Source organism: Spermophilus citellus (genome assembly GCF_964194105.1).
Source record: "Spermophilus citellus genome assembly, chromosome: 7".
Lineage (NCBI taxonomy): Eukaryota > Metazoa > Chordata > Mammalia > Rodentia > Sciuridae > Spermophilus > Spermophilus citellus.
The window spans coordinates 25,225,158-25,242,705 of NC_138188.1; the positions used below are offsets into that span (position 1 = coordinate 25,225,158).

The following is a 17,548-nucleotide window of genomic DNA, read 5'->3' on the forward strand; positions in this document are numbered from 1 at the left end:
CCTTAGCAGCTGGTTTTGTTTCGACTTCTAGTTACGGCCGCAAGAGGCGGAGCGCCGAACTGGTGACGCACTTCCGGCGGGAGAGGGCTCGCGACAACTGGAAGCTCCGGGGCGGGTCCTAGCGGAGGAGGAGGGGCTCCGATGCTTAGGCAGTCAGTGGCCCTGTGGAGGTTTTGCGCAGATCCCGCCCATCCCAAAACAGAGTCCAGACAACACTGTGAGGGTTCACACTGGTTTATTGGGAGCCCTGACAGGCTGAGAGCTCTTTAATGTGAAGGCGTGCAGAGCGGGGCTGGGGACTGGGATAAGCTCTAGACAGGGGGTCACTGGCAAGTGTTGTAGATCTGGACCTGCAGATTGATGGCTTGAAGCACGCTGCGCATCCTGGCCTCCAGCCCGTCCAGCTGGGCAGCCTTGCCCTCCAGTGCACGTTCGTTCTCTTCATAGGTGCCCTCCAGTTCTAGGAGGGGCATGTATCAACTTAGGGGTCCTTTTCCCACAGTCCCACCTCTTTGGTTCCTCCCTGCCACACTTCTCACCCTGTAGTCGCTGCAACTTGTCCTGAGCAGCCTGCAACAGACCCCGAGCCTCTTCTCGCAGTTGTTCTGCCCTGGCCTGTGCAGCCAGCACACCCTGGGCCTTGCGCTCAGCCAGGGCCCTCACAGTTTGGTACTGATCACCCACTGGGCCCTGCAGCAGCTGTAGATGTAGAAGGCAGCATTGGTATGCTAGCCCAGTAGAGGCTCAACCATCATCCCTACCTTCTTCAGCAGGTTGTCTCAGCCCACCTGCTCAGCCTCCCAAGCACGGCTCTGGGCACTGCCTGCTGTTTCTTCGGCTGTAGAAGCTGCCAGACTATTTCCTGCCCGTTTCAGTTTCAGAGCCTCCAGGAGAGCATCCAGTTGCTGAGCCCGCTCACCTGCAGAGCTCAGTGCCTGCTCTGCACCTGCCATTCTTTCCTGTACCTGCCATGAATAGGCCCAGGGTTAAACAGATCTATGGTACATGCCCATAATCTTGCCCCTCTGATGTCCTAGGGAGACTACACCTGGTGCAGAGTCTGCTCTGTATGGTGTGTGTCAGCCACTGCTCTCTGGATGGCACCCTGGGCAGCACCCTGTGCCCGCTGAGCCTCTTCCAGTGCTGCCTGTACTGTTTCTGCCTTCTGTTTCTCACCTTCAGCCCGGCTCCTTGGGAAAAGGGGGAATCAGGGCTTGAAGATATCAGAATCCCATGTCAGGAATAGGGATCAGGATTGGGGTCAGACCTTGCCCGCTGTGCATCCTGCAGTAGCTGCTCAGTCCGACGCACATCCCCCACAGTACGTGCCAGGATTGTGTCTACATCCGCCAGGCTTCTAACCCGTTCTGCAATCGCGCCTGCCAGGTGCTGGATCTGATCTGGTGAAGCTGGGATAGAGAGCTCCAGTACTCGTGTAGCCACCATCTCAATGCTATCAGGATCAGCACCCTCCTCTACAGGGACACAGACAAAAGCTTAAAGACAGATTCTTTAGCATGAATATGGGGACATAATCTTGGTGTGGACTCTGGATCATACATGAAATAGGAGTTTGTTAATAGGTATAAGGATGTAAGCACAGGGATGGGGACTATACAAAGGGCACAGACCCAGGGACATGGACTGAAGGATCACATATGGGCAATGATTTAGAGGCTGGACATGGGGTCAGATATAAGACAACTACAAGCCCTGAGACCCACATTAAACCTAAAAAGAACATAGACACAGGGGAGACTTACGGCTAAGAAAGTCTTTTACACTCTGGATAAGTTCTCGAAGTTCCTGGTTGGCCTGTTCCACTTGTCCCCTGGAAGCATTAGCCTTGTCCAGGGCCTCCTGGGCCCGCTGCTGTGCCTCACCTGCCTGCCGTCGAGTCTCAGCCACTCGGCTGAGGATGCCATCACCTTCTACTAGTGCACGCTGTAGCTCTGCCTGTGTGTGCCGGGCCCGGCCCAATGCTAGGTCTGCTGTGGCTGCAGCCCCGCTGCAGCCAAGACCCCCACAGCGGAGCTGCCCATCCTCATCCCGGCAGCCGGCACCCCCACAAGGGCTGGTAACACAAGGTGCATCCCCTGGGGCCCCACACACCTGCCAGACATAGAAGAAGTTAGGGCTCTGTGAGAATATCCATACTTACCTATCATCCCACCTGACTTGCATCTCACCAGTTCATTTATGACAGTCAAGCTCAGGGTGCGAGCATGGTCAGAGAGTTTGCCCAGTGCTCGCTGGTTGGCTAGATGTTTTTGGTTGAAGTCTTCCCTCTGGCCATCCATTAGCACTTCTGTCTGATGCCGGGTATCTGCTGAGTTGCTCACAGAGCTAGGCACTAGCAGGGCTGAGGTATTGGCACGACGTTCTGCCTCTTCAGACTGGATATAGGCATGGTGGATGCTATCATAGGCACCTAAATTGGGCAGAGGCAGGCAGTCAGCTGAATATCAACCCTGGCCCTCCTGCCTATTTGACCAGCTACTTACCTAAGAAGTTTGAATGCTTGAGCAGGTCCAGATGCTGGTGAAGCTGACGTAGTGTGAGATTAAGTGCAAGTCCATCTCGCTCTAGACCACTGAGTTCATTGTTGGCATTGAAGTTCTCATCCTGCACATCTGTCAACTTGGCCTCCAGCTGAGTCAGGTGCTCAGTGGCCTCCCCAATTTCATGCCTGCATCAATGGATGTCTGTTTAGAGAGGCTTCAGCCTGGTGCACTATACCTTTGCCCCATCCCACCATGTATCCTCTAACTCATCCGCACCGCAGCTCCTCTGTGGCCTCCACAAGCTGCATAGTAGAGGCAGCTGAGGTGTTGTGGGCACCCACAATGGCCTGCACCATGCCCAGCTTCTCCTGCATGTGCCAAAAGCTGCTCTCAAAGGCACCCAGCACACCGGTCTGCTGGAGTTCCTGTGCCCACTGCTCCAGGCGCCGTGTACGGGCAGCCAAGTCCTGTACCACACGGTCCCAATCCCCAAAGCATGCATGGCAAGGGTGGCATGAAGGAAAGACACCAGAAAAGCCCCGGGCACACTGATCACAGCGCACACCAGACACGCCTGGGCGGCAGCTACAATGGCCTGTGGAGCGGTGACACTGAGGTGTCTCTATTCCACGAGGGTCACAATCACAGGCTGCAGGAAAAGGCAGAATACAGAGTTAGGGCCCCTGTGGAGCATCCTAGAAAGTCCTCCATCCACCCTGGCTCCCCAACCACCTCACCACGGCACTGCAACCCAGGGTCTCCCCAGTGGAGTTCTTGGCACTCTGAACAAGTCTGCCCACCAAAGCCAGCACGACAGTGGCACTGCCCTGTGAACTAGGGTGGAAACAGAGCAGGAGTCAGAGTCTCCATCAGAGGCTGAGCCCCTGAGATGAGGCAGACATCAGGGACCATCTACCCAGAGATCTACAGAAGGGTTCCATACCTGATTGCAGGTGGGGCCTCTGGCTCGGCTTAGGTGGCAGGCACAAGGCTGGCAGCCGTGGCTACTAGTAAGGTTCCAAAAGTTGGGGGCACAGTGGTCACAGCTAAGGCCTTGGACATTGGGGAGACATGGACACTGCCCACTGCTTGGATCACAATGGCACTGGTCAGTGGATGGGCAATGCTGGGGATCTGTGCCCAGTGGATTACAGGTGCAGCCTGTGCCAGCAAGATGAGCACAATAGTCAAGGAGAGCTCAAACAGTGGAACCCCACCCCCACTATTCCTTCCCATGTATATACTCACGGTGACAACTCTGTCGGGCAGCCTGACCATGGAAGCCAGGCTTGCAGTGGGCACACTGTGGCCCTTCTGTGTTGTGTAAACAGCGCACACATTGCCCCGTGTGGGGGTCACAAGCATCAGGGTCCATAGGGTCAATGTTCCCACTGCATTCACATGGTTGGCATCTGCCACCTGGCCTTGATGGATCCCCAAAGTGCCCAGGGGCACAAGCTTCACACCGTGGCCCTGCCCACAGTCAAGGGGAAACCATGAGTGCTCAGTCCAGCCACTTCACACTGATCCCATGCCTGCCCCCTACCCACTTACCTGTGTAGCCTAACTGGCAGTGGCACACAATGTGCTGGGAGTAGCCATCCCGGTGGCAAGAAGTAGCAAAGTGCCTTTGGCTTCCAGGGCCTTCAGGGCAGGGACAGGGCCGGCACTGGCCCCCATATGGCAGCCGTGGATCCCCATGGAAGCCAGCGATGCACCTGTAGGGAAGTAAAGAAAGAAATGGGTCATCCCCAGGCAGCCTTCCTACCCACCAACCTACTCATAGACTCTCCAGGCTCACCTTTCACAGTGCTCACCCACTGTGTGATCACGGCAGCCCAGGCAAATGCCTGTGTGGGTGTCACATTCATCAGCATGCCCATTGCAGACACATGGCCGGCAGCTAGGAAATCCCCACTGGCCACGCTGGCAGTGGTCACAACGAAGCCCAAAGGCACCAGTGCGGCAGGGACATTGCCCACTAGTTCCTTCACATAGGCTGCTGAGCGCCCCTTCAGGACTGCACTGGCAGGCTGTGGGCAGTGCAAAGTCTGAACTGAGGGAAAGGGCCTAAGAAGAGTCTGTGTTGGATCAGGGTGGGAAGGTCAGGGAATGGAAGAGAACTGTAAGTGACTCAGGGCTAAGATTTAGTATGGGGTCCAAGGCAGAGTTAGAGGAAGGAAGCAGAGCCAGATGGAGGAGGGAGAACAATAGTGGGAAGGAGAGAAAAGAATAGAAGGGAACAAGGGGGAGGCAAGTACCTTGACAGCCGATGGGGCCAAAGCCATAGTAGCCAGTGGCACAGAGGTCACAGCGGCGTCCAGCCACTCCAGGTTTGCATTGGCACTGGCCACCATGAGGGTTGCACTCAGAACTCAGTGAACCTTGAGGGTCACACTGACAAGCTGTGGGACAGGGGTGCAAATCAAGCTGGGCCTCCACTTCTGCCCCACCGACCCATGTCACGGGTACTCACGCAGGGCACCGTTGTATATCAGAGTAGACAGGCTAATGAGGAGGGGGGCACAGGCCTCGGAAGGAGGGACCTTGCCAGGCACCAGACCTTCTTCATGACATCGGTAGCGTTCAAAGGTGGCACGGCGCTCCAGGGCAGCAGCATCACCCCCACTGAACATTTCTAGCACCAGGACACGGGGCAGCAGCACCAGCTGAAGAGATGAACAAGAGTAACTCACATCAAGGACCACACTGGAACTTCCAGAGTAGTGCCATGGGCTTGTTAGCCCTGATACCACCATGAGCCTGCTTCTTCTGTCACAAACCTCTCATTTCCACCACCACCACCACCAAGACCCATCCCACAGACCCTGCCATCTTGGTTGGTATGGGCAAGAGTTCACCGAGTCAATGAGTAGGTCAGGTCCAGAGTAGGAGGTCTCAGGCTGGGCGCTTCCTCCTGTTCGTAACAGCTTCAGATGCAATTTGTAAGAGGTGCCAGGCTCAAGGCAAATAGGTCTAGGAAGCATCATGTACCTGGAGGAAAGCAGGAATAAGATAGGAGGTTATCCTTGATCCTCATATCCATCATTCTGGACCTCTCACACCCCACTTGCAGCAACCAAACCTTGGCCAAGACAGAGACTATGGGTGAGACAGGCTGGGCTGGGCTGGACTGGGCCAGGTTACACCAGGCCAACAGACAGCTGCTGGATACCTCAGAGATCTGTACAGAGGATTCCCATAAACATGGCGCTCTAGAATCATACACCTGGGCAGACAAGCTCTTTGGAAACACTCATGCAGCCTTTCCGCACTCCACAGCATTTCCCCAGCATAAAAACTTGCCAATTTTTCTTCAACAACTACTTTGATCTTCTGCTTACCCTGACCTACAACCTAAAACCTCTGCTAATTTTCAGTAAGACTACATCACTTTCTCTCTGTGTTCTAGGTCATTCCCATCATCCTGTGAACCCATACTTTGGTTCTTTTATCTCACTGAAATTCTTTTTTTTTTTAAAGACACATTTATTCAGCGTCATGATCAGACTATTACATTTAGCAATCAACAGCATGAGTGCAAAAAAAAATAAAGTCTACATTAAAACCCTTTGTTGGAATGCTTACACTTTCCACAGAACAAACTAAAATAACCTGTTATACAATTAGTCACAAATACAGTCCTCAAGTTTTTTTTTGCCCATACACATGAGCATTGTCTAAACCATGTCTTCTTTGTAGCAGCTAGGCCCTGCCACCAATGTGCTTGGCTGAGTTCACAAATCTGTTGTAACCTGTAGCTTCCCTGTCACTTCTCTGGATCTCCTCTCCTGCTAAACTTTGTTTCCTGGCAGTATTAAAACCTTCTGCCACTGCCAGAGCTACTGCTGCTGCTGGAACCGCCATAGCCATCTCGGTTTCATGGTTTGGCAAAATATTGGCCTCCACCACTGTAAGGTCCAGAGCTTCTGCCTCCAAAGTTTCCACCCTTCATGGGTCCAAAATTTGATGACTGATTGTTGTAACTGCCAAAATCATTGTAGCTTCCACCACCTCCAAAATTGCTTCCATCATTACCAAATCCATTGTAGCCATCCCCGCGCTGCCACCATATCCACTACCACCATGACTGCCACCAAAGCCACCACGACCACTGAAGTTCCCTCCACGACCGAAATTGTCATGTCCACCAAAACCACCTCCACGACCACCACCAAAGTTTCCAGAACCACTTCAACCTCTTTGGCTAGATGAGGCACTAGCCATCTCTTGCTCTGACAGAGCTTTCCTCACTTCACAGTTGTGGCCATTCACAGTATGGTATTTCTGAATGACAATGTTGTCCACAGAGTCATGGTCATCAAAAGTTACAAAAGCAAAGCCCCTTTTCTTTCCACTGCCTTGGTCAGTCATGATTTCAATAACTTCAATTTTCCCATACTGTTCAAAATAATCTCGTAGGTGATGTTCTTCAGTTTCTTCTTTATTTTATTTATTTTTTTAAGAGAGAGAGAGAGAGAGAGAGAGAGAGAGAGAGAGAGAGAGAATTTTTTTTTAATATTTATTTTTTAGTTCTCGGCGGACACAACATCTTTGTTGGTATGTGGTGCTGAGGATCGAACCCGGGCCGCACGCATGCCAGTCGAGCACGCTACCGCTTGAGCCACATCCCCAGCCCCTTCAGTGTCTTCTTTAATGCCACCAACAAAGATCTTTTTGTTAAGTGGGCCCCTGTCTTTGAGAATCTTCTCGAGACAGATCTCGTTGGTTCCACTATTCTTCCATCCACTTTGTGTGGTCTTGCATTCATGGCCGCATCCACTTCCTCCACAGTGGCATAAGTGACAAACCCAAAGCCTCTGGAGCACTTGATGTTTGGATCTCTCATAACCACACAGTCCATGAGTGTTCCCCATTGCTCAAAATGGCTTCTCAGACTCTCATCAGTTGTTTCAAAGCTCAGCCCTCCTATGAATAGCTTCCGCAGCTGTTCGGGCTCTTTAGGGGATTCCGATTTAGACATGACGGCAGCAGGAAGAGAGACTTTAATGATGCTTTCTCGGCTGCATCCACCCTGAAATTCTTTTTCAATACCTTAAGTCTTCTCCTAGTTTCCACCTCAATTTTTTTCTTATTTTTGTTTTTGGTACGAGGGATTGAACCTACTGAGCCACATGCCCAGCTCTTCTTGATATCTTATATAGAGACCAGGTCTTGCTGAGTTGCTTAGGGTCTCATTAAGTTTCTGAGACTGCCTTTGAACTCAAAATCCTCTGCCTCAGCCTCCCAAGCCTCTGGGATTGCAGGCATGTGCCACTGTGCTTGGCTTTCCATCTCACTTTTGCTTTCTTTTTTTTTTTGGGGGGGGTGGTACTGGGGATTGAATTCAGAGACACTTGACCACTGAGCCACATCCCCAACCCTATTTTGTACTTTATTTAGAGACAGGGTCTCACTGAGTTGCTTAGTGCTTTGCTGTTGCCAAGGCTGGCTTTGAACTTATGATCCTCCTGCCTCAGCCTCCCAAGATGCTGGGATTACAGGCATACGTCCTGCGCCAGGCTCACTTTTGCTTTCTTGAAAAATAAATTCCTAAGTAGAGACCACTATAGTAAATAAATGTCTTCTCTCTCTAGCCCTCTCCTCCAGCAGACTTCTGTTCCATCCTGTGCCAAGGTCATGAATGACCTCCATGTAACTAAACCCAGGAGCTACTTCTGTTCTTATCTGACTCCAGCACTCATCAGCATGTTGTGAACTCACTGTGCCTTCCTCTTTAGACACACTTTTCTCTTAGCTTCTTTTTTTTTTTTTTTTTTGTGGTAGTGCTGGGGAATGAATCCAGGGCCTTGTGCATGGGAGGCAAGCACTCTACCAACTGAGCTATATCCCCAGCTCCTTCTCTTAGCTTCTTAGTCCCCACCTACACTCCTGGTCCCCGCCCCCAGACCCCTAGTTCCTCCTTCTTTACTAGCCTCTAACATTAGAGTACCCCAAAGCATGGTTCTAGTCTTCTCTTTCTCTGGTCATTTCTAGAATGACCTCCTTTATGAGTAATAAGTCCCAAATTTTTATCTCTAATTTGGCTCCTCCTAGTAATTCCAGACATAGAAATCTAGTCACACACCTCCATGTCCAAGCATTTCAGAACTGCTCCTCCCTATGTCTCCATCTCAGTAAAGAGTCCCACCCCCATCCAAATGCCCAGGCCAAAACCCGAAGTCACCTTTCCACCTTCTCTCACCTCCCTATATATTTAAGACATCAGCTCTACTACTACACCCTCTGGAGCCTTCCCTTTCCTCACTATCTCTGTTATACCTTTGTACCATAGACTTTCACTTGTCCAACTCAGCAGTCTTTAGCATATCTCCTAGCTTCTTACCTTGACCCACCCCCATCCAAATGCCCAGGCCAAAACCCGAAGTCACCTTTCCACCTTCTCTCACCTCCCTATATATTTAAGACATCAGCTCTACTACTACACCCTCTGGAGCCTTCCCTTTCCTCACTATCTCTGTTATACCTTTGTACCATAGACTTTCACTTGTCCAACTCAGCAGTCTTTAGCATATCTCCTAGCTTCTTACCTTGACCCCTTTAAGTCTGTTTTCCACTCAACAACTAGAAGGATCTTTGGGTTTTTGTTTTGTTTTTCTGAGCTATTTGGGACTGAATCCAGAGTCCTTTACAACTGAGTCACATCCCAGTCATTTTGATTTTATTTGAGATATGGCCTCACTAAGTTGCCCAGGCTGGCCTGGAATTCTCAGTCCTCCTGCCTCAGTCTCCCAAGTCACTGGGATTACACATGTACGCCACTGCACCCAAATAGGGGGAATCTTTGGTTAAACACCAGCAACAGTTGGCAAAATGTTTATAATGGATACAACTAGGTTAATTATGCTATTCTTTCTACTTCTGTGTATGTACCAATATTTACATGATCAAAAGTGTAAAAAGATGTCTGGGATTGTGGTCAGTGGTAGAGTGCTCACTTAGCATGTGTGAGGCCCTAGGTTTGATCCTCAGCACCATATAAAAATTAAATAAGGGCTGGGGATGTGGCTCAAGCGGTAGCGCGCTCGCCTGGCATGCGTGCGGCCTGGGTTCGATCCTCAGCACCACATACCAACAAAGATGTGTCCACCGAGAACTAAAAAATAAATATTAAAAATTCTCTCTCTCTCTCTCTCTCTCCTCTCTCACTCTCTCTTTAAAAAAAAAATTAAATAAGTGTATTGTATCCAACTACAACTAAAAAATAATTTTTTAAAAAAGTGTAAAAACAGCCACGTTTGGTGGCATATGCCTATAATCTCAGCTACTCAAGTGGCTGAAGCAGGAGGATTGTGAGTTCAAGACCAATATGGGCAACCTAACGAGTCCCCATCTCAAAAAACAAAAACACGGCTGGGGCTGTAGTTCAATGGCAGAGCACTTGCTTAGCATGTGCTCTGCTTAGCATGTGTGAGGCACTGGGTTTGATCCTTAGCACTGCAAAAAAATAAATTAAATAAAGGCATGTTGTCCATACACAAGTACAAAAAAAAAAAAAAAAAAAAAAAAAAAACCAGAAAGGGCTGGGGATGTAGCTTAGTGGTAAAGCACCTCTGAATTCAATCCCCAATGTTAAAAAAAATGTACAAAAAGAGGGTTTGGGATGTGGCTCAGTGATCAGTGCTTGCCTAGCATTCATGAGACTCTAGGTTCAATACCCAGCACTGCAAAGGAAAAAAAATTGCTAACTTTTGGGGCTAGACATGCATGAGACCCTAGGTTCAATCCCAAGCACCAAAAAAAAAAAAAAAAAAAAAAAGTAAAGTGAAAAAGATACATGAAATACATACTACCCAAAATATAATAAAACATTAACCAGACTAGTGTTCAAAGTGCTCTGATGCCACAGCCCCACAACCAACATGACCACCAATGGCCCTTCCTATAGTGACACTGGATGATTTCTAATTAATTATTGCCTTGTCCTCTGTTAGACCTCAGAGAGCAGACTTTATTTGATCTACTTTTTTTTTTTTTTTGTACTGGGGATTAAACCCATGGGTGATTAACCCCTGAGCTACAACACCAACCCTTTTTGTTTTTATTTTGAGACAGGGTCTCACTAAATAACTCAGGGCCTCATTAAGTTGTTGAGGCTGACCTTAAACTTGCAATCCTCCTGTCTCAGCCTCCTGAGCCACTGGGCCATTTTGCCCAGCTGTTTTGTCTACTTTCTTCCTATGACCAGAGCCATGTCCAACAGAGCCTGACAAACAGCACTCAGGAAGAGGCAGATGAATGAGCAGTGGGGTCTTCCAGGTGTTCCAGGTGTCCTTCAAAGATCTAAGGGCTGGCCCCACAAACCCCCACCATTTTGAGTGCTACCATCAGTATCCTCACCTAATGTCTGGTTGTAAAGTCCCTTGGATACGGTCGTCCTTGGGCAGCACATGCCCACACGGGCTGTGGGCAGACACAGGCCCTGGACGTTGCACAGTCAGTTCTATCTCTGCCCATTGCTCAGGAACCTGGGGAAAGGTAATGATGGAAGAGATGCCCCCATACCCAGAGGTTCAGCTCCAGGTCAGTTGTCACAGGGTCTGACCTGGGGTTCCAAACGCAGCAGCAGGTCATATTCCATGGCCCTTGGCAAAGAAGTCACCAGGAACTCCAGCACCTGACCCTCCCGCAGCTGCACAAAGCCTGGGCCAGTCCAGGATGGAGTCTCCCCGGTGATTGCCAAACGCTCCACAATATCCAGCACCTGAGAGGTAATGCAGCCAGGGATGGAGGCTCAGGTGAGGCACTGCCTTTTCTGCCATATTTAGCCCCAAACCCTATTTCTTCAGCCAAGGACTCACCCAAGGCTGCATAGCACCCCTATCCCCTCCCAAGACACTATCCTCAATGCAGCCTCTCTAGCCACGCCTACCCACCTGCCCTTGGGCTTCCTCAGCCTCCCAAGTTAGATGGTCCAGGAAGGGCCGGAAGTAACCAGGTTGCACTTGCTCACAGCGACGTCCAACCATGTGTTGGCGGCAGCGGCACTGGCCTGTGGCCTCATCACACCTAAAGGGTGTTATGGTTATTCAAGAATACCCTCTTTTTTCCCTGCCCCCTCCCAGGCTCCATTTATAGCACTCACTGAGGATCCAAGGCACCACCTGCATCACAGTCACAGGGGCGGCAACCAAGTATGTCGTGGCTCAGGCCCCAGTGGCCAGGCTGTGAGGAAATGGTTGCTGGGAGCCAGAAATAGACCCCTCGCCACCCAGTGGGGAGTCCAACCATACTCCTCAGTGTTTACCACCCCTTGGAGAATGCATGGCCTTCAGACAACTGGGACACACCCCTGCCCTCCCAGACTTGAGGCTTCTTATCCAGGACTGGACTCTTAGTTTTCAGTACTCATCCACCAGGATATGGACATTGGTGGCTGAGGGGACCCCAGAACCCCAGTCCTGTGTTCAGGACTCCAGGAACTACAGCTCCCTCCGGTCATACCAGGCAGCGATGGCACCCGCGTCCAGTCACCAGACGCTTGCAAAAACAGGTTCCACTACTGGAGTCACAAGGGGTGCCCCCAGGCACTGTACCCCGTGTATTACACTGGCAACCTGCAGGCAAGGAAGCACATCAGAGTTTGGGGAGCTGAAGCAGTACCCAGGTTCAGCTGAGTCGGGAGGCACTTACGCTGGCAGCCTAGAGGGTCACTGGCACTGAGCCCAAAGAAGCCATCACGGCATTGCTGACAGCGAGTGCCCACCACATGTTTTTTGCAGCGACACTGGCCTGAGACCAGCCCCAGTGCAGGATCATCATGAGAATCACAGCGACCACCATCTTGGGAACCCATAGGATCACAATCACAAGCTGAGAGCAAAAAGAGGTACAAGGTCACCTTAACCCAATTAGTCCAGTATAAGTCCTCTTCTAAACCCCCCCCCACCCTAGGTCCCTGGTCTGGTTCCACACTAAGTCCCCCACCCCAATTCCCCATAACCTGGATAGCAAATTGGCTTCCCAGTTTCTGCCCCGGGCTCAGCTTCCCCTCCCTCATGTCCAATCCCAGCCTCACAGCGGCACACAGCTGGGTCCCGCAGATCCTTGGTTGGGTCACGATAGAAGAAGGGCCGGCAGAGCTCACAGTGATGCCCAGCTGTATTGTGCTGACATTTATCACACACGCCTCCACTCACATTGCCAGATGCTAGGTAAACAGCCATGTCAAAGTGGCAGCTGTGGGTGTGCCCATGACACTCACACTCTGTGGGAAAGGGGAAAGGCCACTTGAGGGACCAGCTCCTGAGAGTAAGGGACAGAGGAAGGGACCCTAGTGCCACCTTAGATCCCTCCCAGAGGCCAGATTTTGAAGGTCGTGGCATACAGACTGCAAGTCTTCAACATCAACCTAGACCCCTAGCCCAAGCAGATTATGGAGGAGAGTTGAAGAGGTCACCAGGGATATTAAGCCTGGATACCCTTTAGACATACCCTGAGTATTAAGGGCTTGACCAATCAGCTCTTGGTTCTACCCAGGGCACAGCCAGGCTACAGAGTTCAGGAGCTGTGGGGCCAGGGTCTCACTTACTCTTACAGGCATGACTGTGGCCATCTTCAGCCGGATGCCAGGGCAGGTCATAATAGAAATCCTGACACTGCTCACAGTTGAGGCCACGGGTGTTGTGCTTGCAGACACAGGCTCCATGCACCTATGGAAGTGGGCAGATAGATTGTCAAAACTGTCTGGCCATGGGGCTGGGATTGTAGCTCAGTGGTAGAGTACTTGTCTAGCATGTGTGAGGCACTGGGTTCGATTCTGAGCACCACATATGAATAAATAAATAAATAAAGGGCCTCATTGACAACTAAAAAAATATTTTTAAAACACTGTCTGGCAGGCTGGAGTTGTGGGTCAGCGGTAGAGCGCTTGCCTAGCATGCACGAGGCCCTGGGTTTGGATCCCTAGCACCACATAAAAATAAGTAAAATAAAGGCATTGAATCCAACTACACTAAAAAATAAATTTTTTAAATATTTATTTTTTAGTTTTTGGCAGACACAACATCTTTATTTGTATGTGGTGCTGAGGATTGAACCCAGCACCATGCGCATGCCAGGCGAGCGCGCTACTGTTTGAGCCACATCCCCAGCCCTAAAAAATAAATATTAAAAAAAAAAACCTGTCTGGCCATGCCTGCCCCTTCCCCTAACTATATCCCAGCTATCTGAAGCTCCTTACCATGCCCTCAACATGGGCTGGTGCCCCTGGGGCTGGTGCACACTGTGAGGCATGTCCATAGCAGAAGCAGTTGCCACGCACAACCAGCTCATACAGGGCATAATAGTACTTCTCTCGGATCTCCCGCCTTGGGTCAAGCAGATTGTCTCCCAGTGTGTGAAGACGAGTCAGGTTCACCCGCAGATTGGTGATCTTCAATAGGTCTGAGGGGGAGAGTTTTGGGGCCAACTAGCCAGACTGGCCTTTGAAACCCTGTATTCATCCAGGGGCTGCAGCTGCCAAGGTCACCTTGGGAGACCTCTGGTTGACTGCTTCCTGAGCTAAACTAGGCTTGGCACCTGCCCTAGAAAGCACCCAAAATAGTTACTGAGGCCCCAGATAATCTTCATCCAGATGCTGGGACTGTGCCAGGCTGAAAGGGTGGGGCACTCACTCTGAATCCGTGAACTGTAGGGATCCAGGATAGGGATGGCAGGGTCTAACACACGATAGATAACCTAGAGAGGCAGAGAGACCATAGAGATACAGGACCTTGCTGAGACCCATTGCACTCCCTTCCCACCCCTAATTAAAATCTTAACCCTTACCTCGCCTTCAGTGGATGGCTCAATTTCTGAGTAGCGGGACTCACAGACTACATCATCCCAGTGCCGTGGAGGGGCTAGTGGAACTCCTGGAAAGTCAGCCCCACAGTCATAGGAGAAATATCGGTACACATGCCAGGTGTGGCCAAAATCAGCTGAGCGCTCCACCAGCATGGCAGCAGGGCGAAATGTCTGGGTAGGGGGCATAGCTGATCAGCAGGCACCAGACCCAAGTCCAGCCCAGGCTATGGAGAGCTCTCCTCAGCCTGAGATTGCCCTCCAGCAGTTCAAAGGCAGGTAGGGATGACCATGAAAGACAGGCAATGACTAAGGAGGGTAACCACCTCTAATGGGGAGGCCCCAGGGATCATGGGGCCCAGGAAGACAGCATCTGACCCAGCCTTCAATGAGAGCAGCAGAAATAGCATGTGCAAAGGCCGAGAAGTGCACAGACATGTATAGCATGGGGAAATAAAGGTGCCATCCATGCAATCAGTGCATAACACATGGGCTCAGGACTAAACTGAGGATCAGGGGCTCTGTCCAGGGGCAATGGAGAATCAAGCAGGGTGATTTGGGCACCTTGAAGGTCATAATGAGGTGCGTGAAATGAAACTCAGCCTCCAGGTCCAGCTGGATGGTGACCCTGGGAATACCTGGGGCAGGAGTCGGAGGTCAAGGACTTGAGGCTACTAGTTGGCAGCCTTGCTCAATCCATGCCCCACCCATAGCCTCACCATTCTCTGATTGCCACCAGGCTGCCCGGCGCTGTGGTGCAAAGCTGGTGACCACATTCTGGATGCGATGGCTATATGGGTTGTCTCTAGCAGAGTAGGGGCGCCGAGAATCACACAGGAAACACTTCTTCTCATCCTGGGTTGAGTGAGGGTTAGGATCAGTTCCTCAGGCAGTATGAACCCCACCCTGACCCAGCCTCTCACCTAGACCCCAGCAGCACCTGTAGGTGACTGACAATGCAGTAGGGTTCAGGACCATGCAGGCCACAGGTGGATGAGGCAGTCAGTCTGTCAGCACGGCCCACCAACAGGTCACCTGTGGCTGGGTAGCAGCTTCCTCTTGAACAGCCAGGCACATCTAGAGCTAGGGCCTGGGCCAGTGTGGCCACCAGCACTGAAGACAGTAGGTCAGCCAGTTCTGTTGTTCTTCTATTCTGTACCCCCATTCCATGTTCCCAAGAGACAGCCACCCCAAGACCCACCATCACATCCCACAACCCTTGGTCCTCACCCAGCCCCCTCACCACTTAGAAGCAGGCCCAGTCGAAGTTCCCAGGGCACACCCAGTCCTTGCCGGCCCCTCCCTTCGTCCCCTGAGGCCCACTCCATCCTGAGGGGGTGGAAAACAAGGGAAAGGGAAGATGAAGGGTCTTTCGCCATAGCCCCACTTCATCCCTTCGGGGTCCCATGCTGACCCTGCCCGTGTGGGTCTTTGGCGCATTTCCCTTCGGCCCTCTGTCGGTCCCAGGGTCTGTCCAGCGGTCCTTCAGCTTCAGAGTCCGGTGGCGACTTTGAGCAAAGTTGGGAAGCACGGCAGGAAGGAAACCATGGTGCGGATTCCAGGCAAGCTCAAAACAAGTAACAGAAAAACCCCCCACCCCAACCTCTCATCCCCAGCCACTCCGCCCCCACTCACTCCCCCAGGAATCAGATGATCACATTCCACAGATCTTTATTGTGCCCCTAAGGCCAAATCTATGCAAGGGCCAAGGGAAGGTGGGGGGTTTGGTGCTTTAGGCCACCACAGAAAGAGTGTGCACGGTGTTGAGGAATGGTAGAAGCAAATGAGAGGTTTCTGATCTGAAATAAAGGGCCAAGCAGCCTGTAGTCCTTGTTATTGGCATCAGCATGGAAATCACTCAGATGTTTGATCCCAGGGCTCCAGCATCAGTGGTGAGACAGAAGGGTGCAAAAAAGGCACCAAATTCAGGGCTGTGGGGAGCTTTAGGACAGCCCGATCTGAACAGGACAGGGGCTGGAGGAGAAATGGGGAAGGCCACACCCTGCCTTAAACACAGCTGCGGGTAGCTCTGCTGCCTCTAGTCATTGTGGCATGTAGGCAGAGTGCTGCTTTGGTTTCCCAGTATGAAAATGGGCACAGGGTGACGGACTCTAGAGTGAAAAGCCAATAATAAATCCGGATTTTCTTTTTGGCTGTTAATCCGCTCCGGGCTTTCCAGCCCTCTGGACCTTGGAGTTGGAATGCGCGCGACCGGCAGGCGCGCGCCCCACCCAGGCCCCTGGGACCACGGCGGGGGCGGGTCTGGGATGAGGGTTGCAGGGGTGCTGGCCATGTAGTCTGAGGGTCTGAGGGGTGAGTCAGGCTTACTTTGAGCCGCCACAGATCTAACGCATTGTCTGGGACAAGGAAGGCAAGGACTGCCCGAAACTGCCAGCCCCTGGCAGAGGTAAACCTGGAAGTTCCTCTGGGACCCACTCAACTTCACAAAGGAGCGTGGGGGTGGGGCAGGCAATCTACTGGACTTCTGGTATCAGCAGAATAGAATCTCCAGTCACCTTAAACTGACTGTGATTAACCTACGTCATGTGATTAACCTAAAGGGTCTCAGATACTACAAGTTTAGATCACAGGGAGCTGAAGCAGGAGGATTGCAAATTGTTGCAAATTCTAGGCCAGCTTCAGCAATTTAGTGAGATCTGTCTCAAAATAAAAAATAAAAAGGGCTGGGCGTGGTGGCGCAGCCTGTCTTAGGCAGGAGGATCAGGAGTTCAAATCCAGCCTCAGCAGTGGCAAGTTGCTTAAGCAACTCAGTGAGACCCTAAATAAATACAAAATAGGGCTGGGGATGTGGCTCAGTGGTTGAATATCCCTGAGTTCAATCCCCATATCAAAAAATAAAAATAATTTAAAAATTAAAAAATAAAAAGGGCTGATGATATAGCCTAGTAGTAGTGTGTTCCTGGTTTCAATCCCCAGCACAACTGAAAAAAGAAGAAGTTTAGATCACTTGGAGATAAAGGTCTTTAGGCTTAGGGGCACTAGATGGCCTCAAGGAGTTACAGGATCTCTCTGTTCTTTCAAGGTCAGATGACCAAAACTGGGAAGCAAGGGGTCATACAGAGGTCACTCAGGGTCAGTGCATACTCAGTGGGATCTCTGTTTTCTCAAGCTCAAGGGATTCCTGGGTCATTATGGAGTCTCATTGAGTCACCCAGGTGGTCCCAGAGCCTTTGCTGGCATCCACAGATGGCAGCAGTCGGCAGGTGACATATGCATGG

General features: G+C 51.2%; 1 protein-coding gene and 1 pseudogene across 2 annotated transcripts; both read right to left on the reverse strand.

Annotated features, from left to right (window-relative positions):
* Positions 1 to 218: 218 nt before the first annotated feature.
* On the reverse strand, positions 219 to 15,864 carry LAMB2 (laminin subunit beta 2). The gene is made up of 33 exons (XM_081302479.1): positions 15,724 to 15,864; positions 15,553 to 15,638; positions 15,250 to 15,422; positions 15,029 to 15,164; positions 14,874 to 14,947; positions 14,295 to 14,483; positions 14,141 to 14,204; positions 13,708 to 13,910; positions 13,057 to 13,177; positions 12,544 to 12,732; positions 12,159 to 12,338; positions 11,970 to 12,082; positions 11,611 to 11,690; positions 11,402 to 11,534; positions 11,071 to 11,229; positions 10,866 to 10,993; positions 5,366 to 5,498; positions 4,981 to 5,173; positions 4,766 to 4,909; positions 4,306 to 4,537; positions 4,059 to 4,222; positions 3,753 to 3,977; positions 3,448 to 3,665; positions 3,242 to 3,338; positions 2,781 to 3,153; positions 2,505 to 2,689; positions 2,190 to 2,431; positions 1,764 to 2,112; positions 1,268 to 1,475; positions 1,049 to 1,190; positions 789 to 965; positions 540 to 699; positions 219 to 460 (listed from the first exon to the last, which is right to left on the reverse strand). The coding sequence occupies exons 1-33, from the start codon at positions 15,747 to 15,749 to the stop codon at positions 324 to 326; spliced, it is 5,433 nt and encodes a 1,810-aa protein (XP_081158605.1). The 5' UTR covers positions 15,750 to 15,864; the 3' UTR covers positions 219 to 323.
* LOC308653592 (heterogeneous nuclear ribonucleoprotein A1-like) lies at positions 5,529 to 8,373 on the reverse strand (annotated as a pseudogene). Its single transcript has 2 exons — positions 7,133 to 8,373; positions 5,529 to 6,950 (listed from the first exon to the last, which is right to left on the reverse strand). The product of its transcript is annotated as a heterogeneous nuclear ribonucleoprotein A1-like (transcript).
* Positions 15,865 to 17,548: the final 1,684 nt, after the last annotated feature.

Coding starts and splice junctions, on each gene's coding strand:
- LAMB2 (XM_081302479.1), bottom strand. CDS start 15,749: ATGCGCCAAAGACCCACACGGGCAGG. Junction 13,911..14,140: donor CTACAGTTCACGGATTCAGA/GTGAGTGCCCCA, acceptor TCTCCCCCTCAG/ACCTATTGAAGATCACCAAT. Junction 5,174..5,365: donor CTGACCTACTCATTGACTCG/GTGAACTCTTGC, acceptor TCATCTCTTCAG/CTGGTGCTGCTGCCCCGTGT.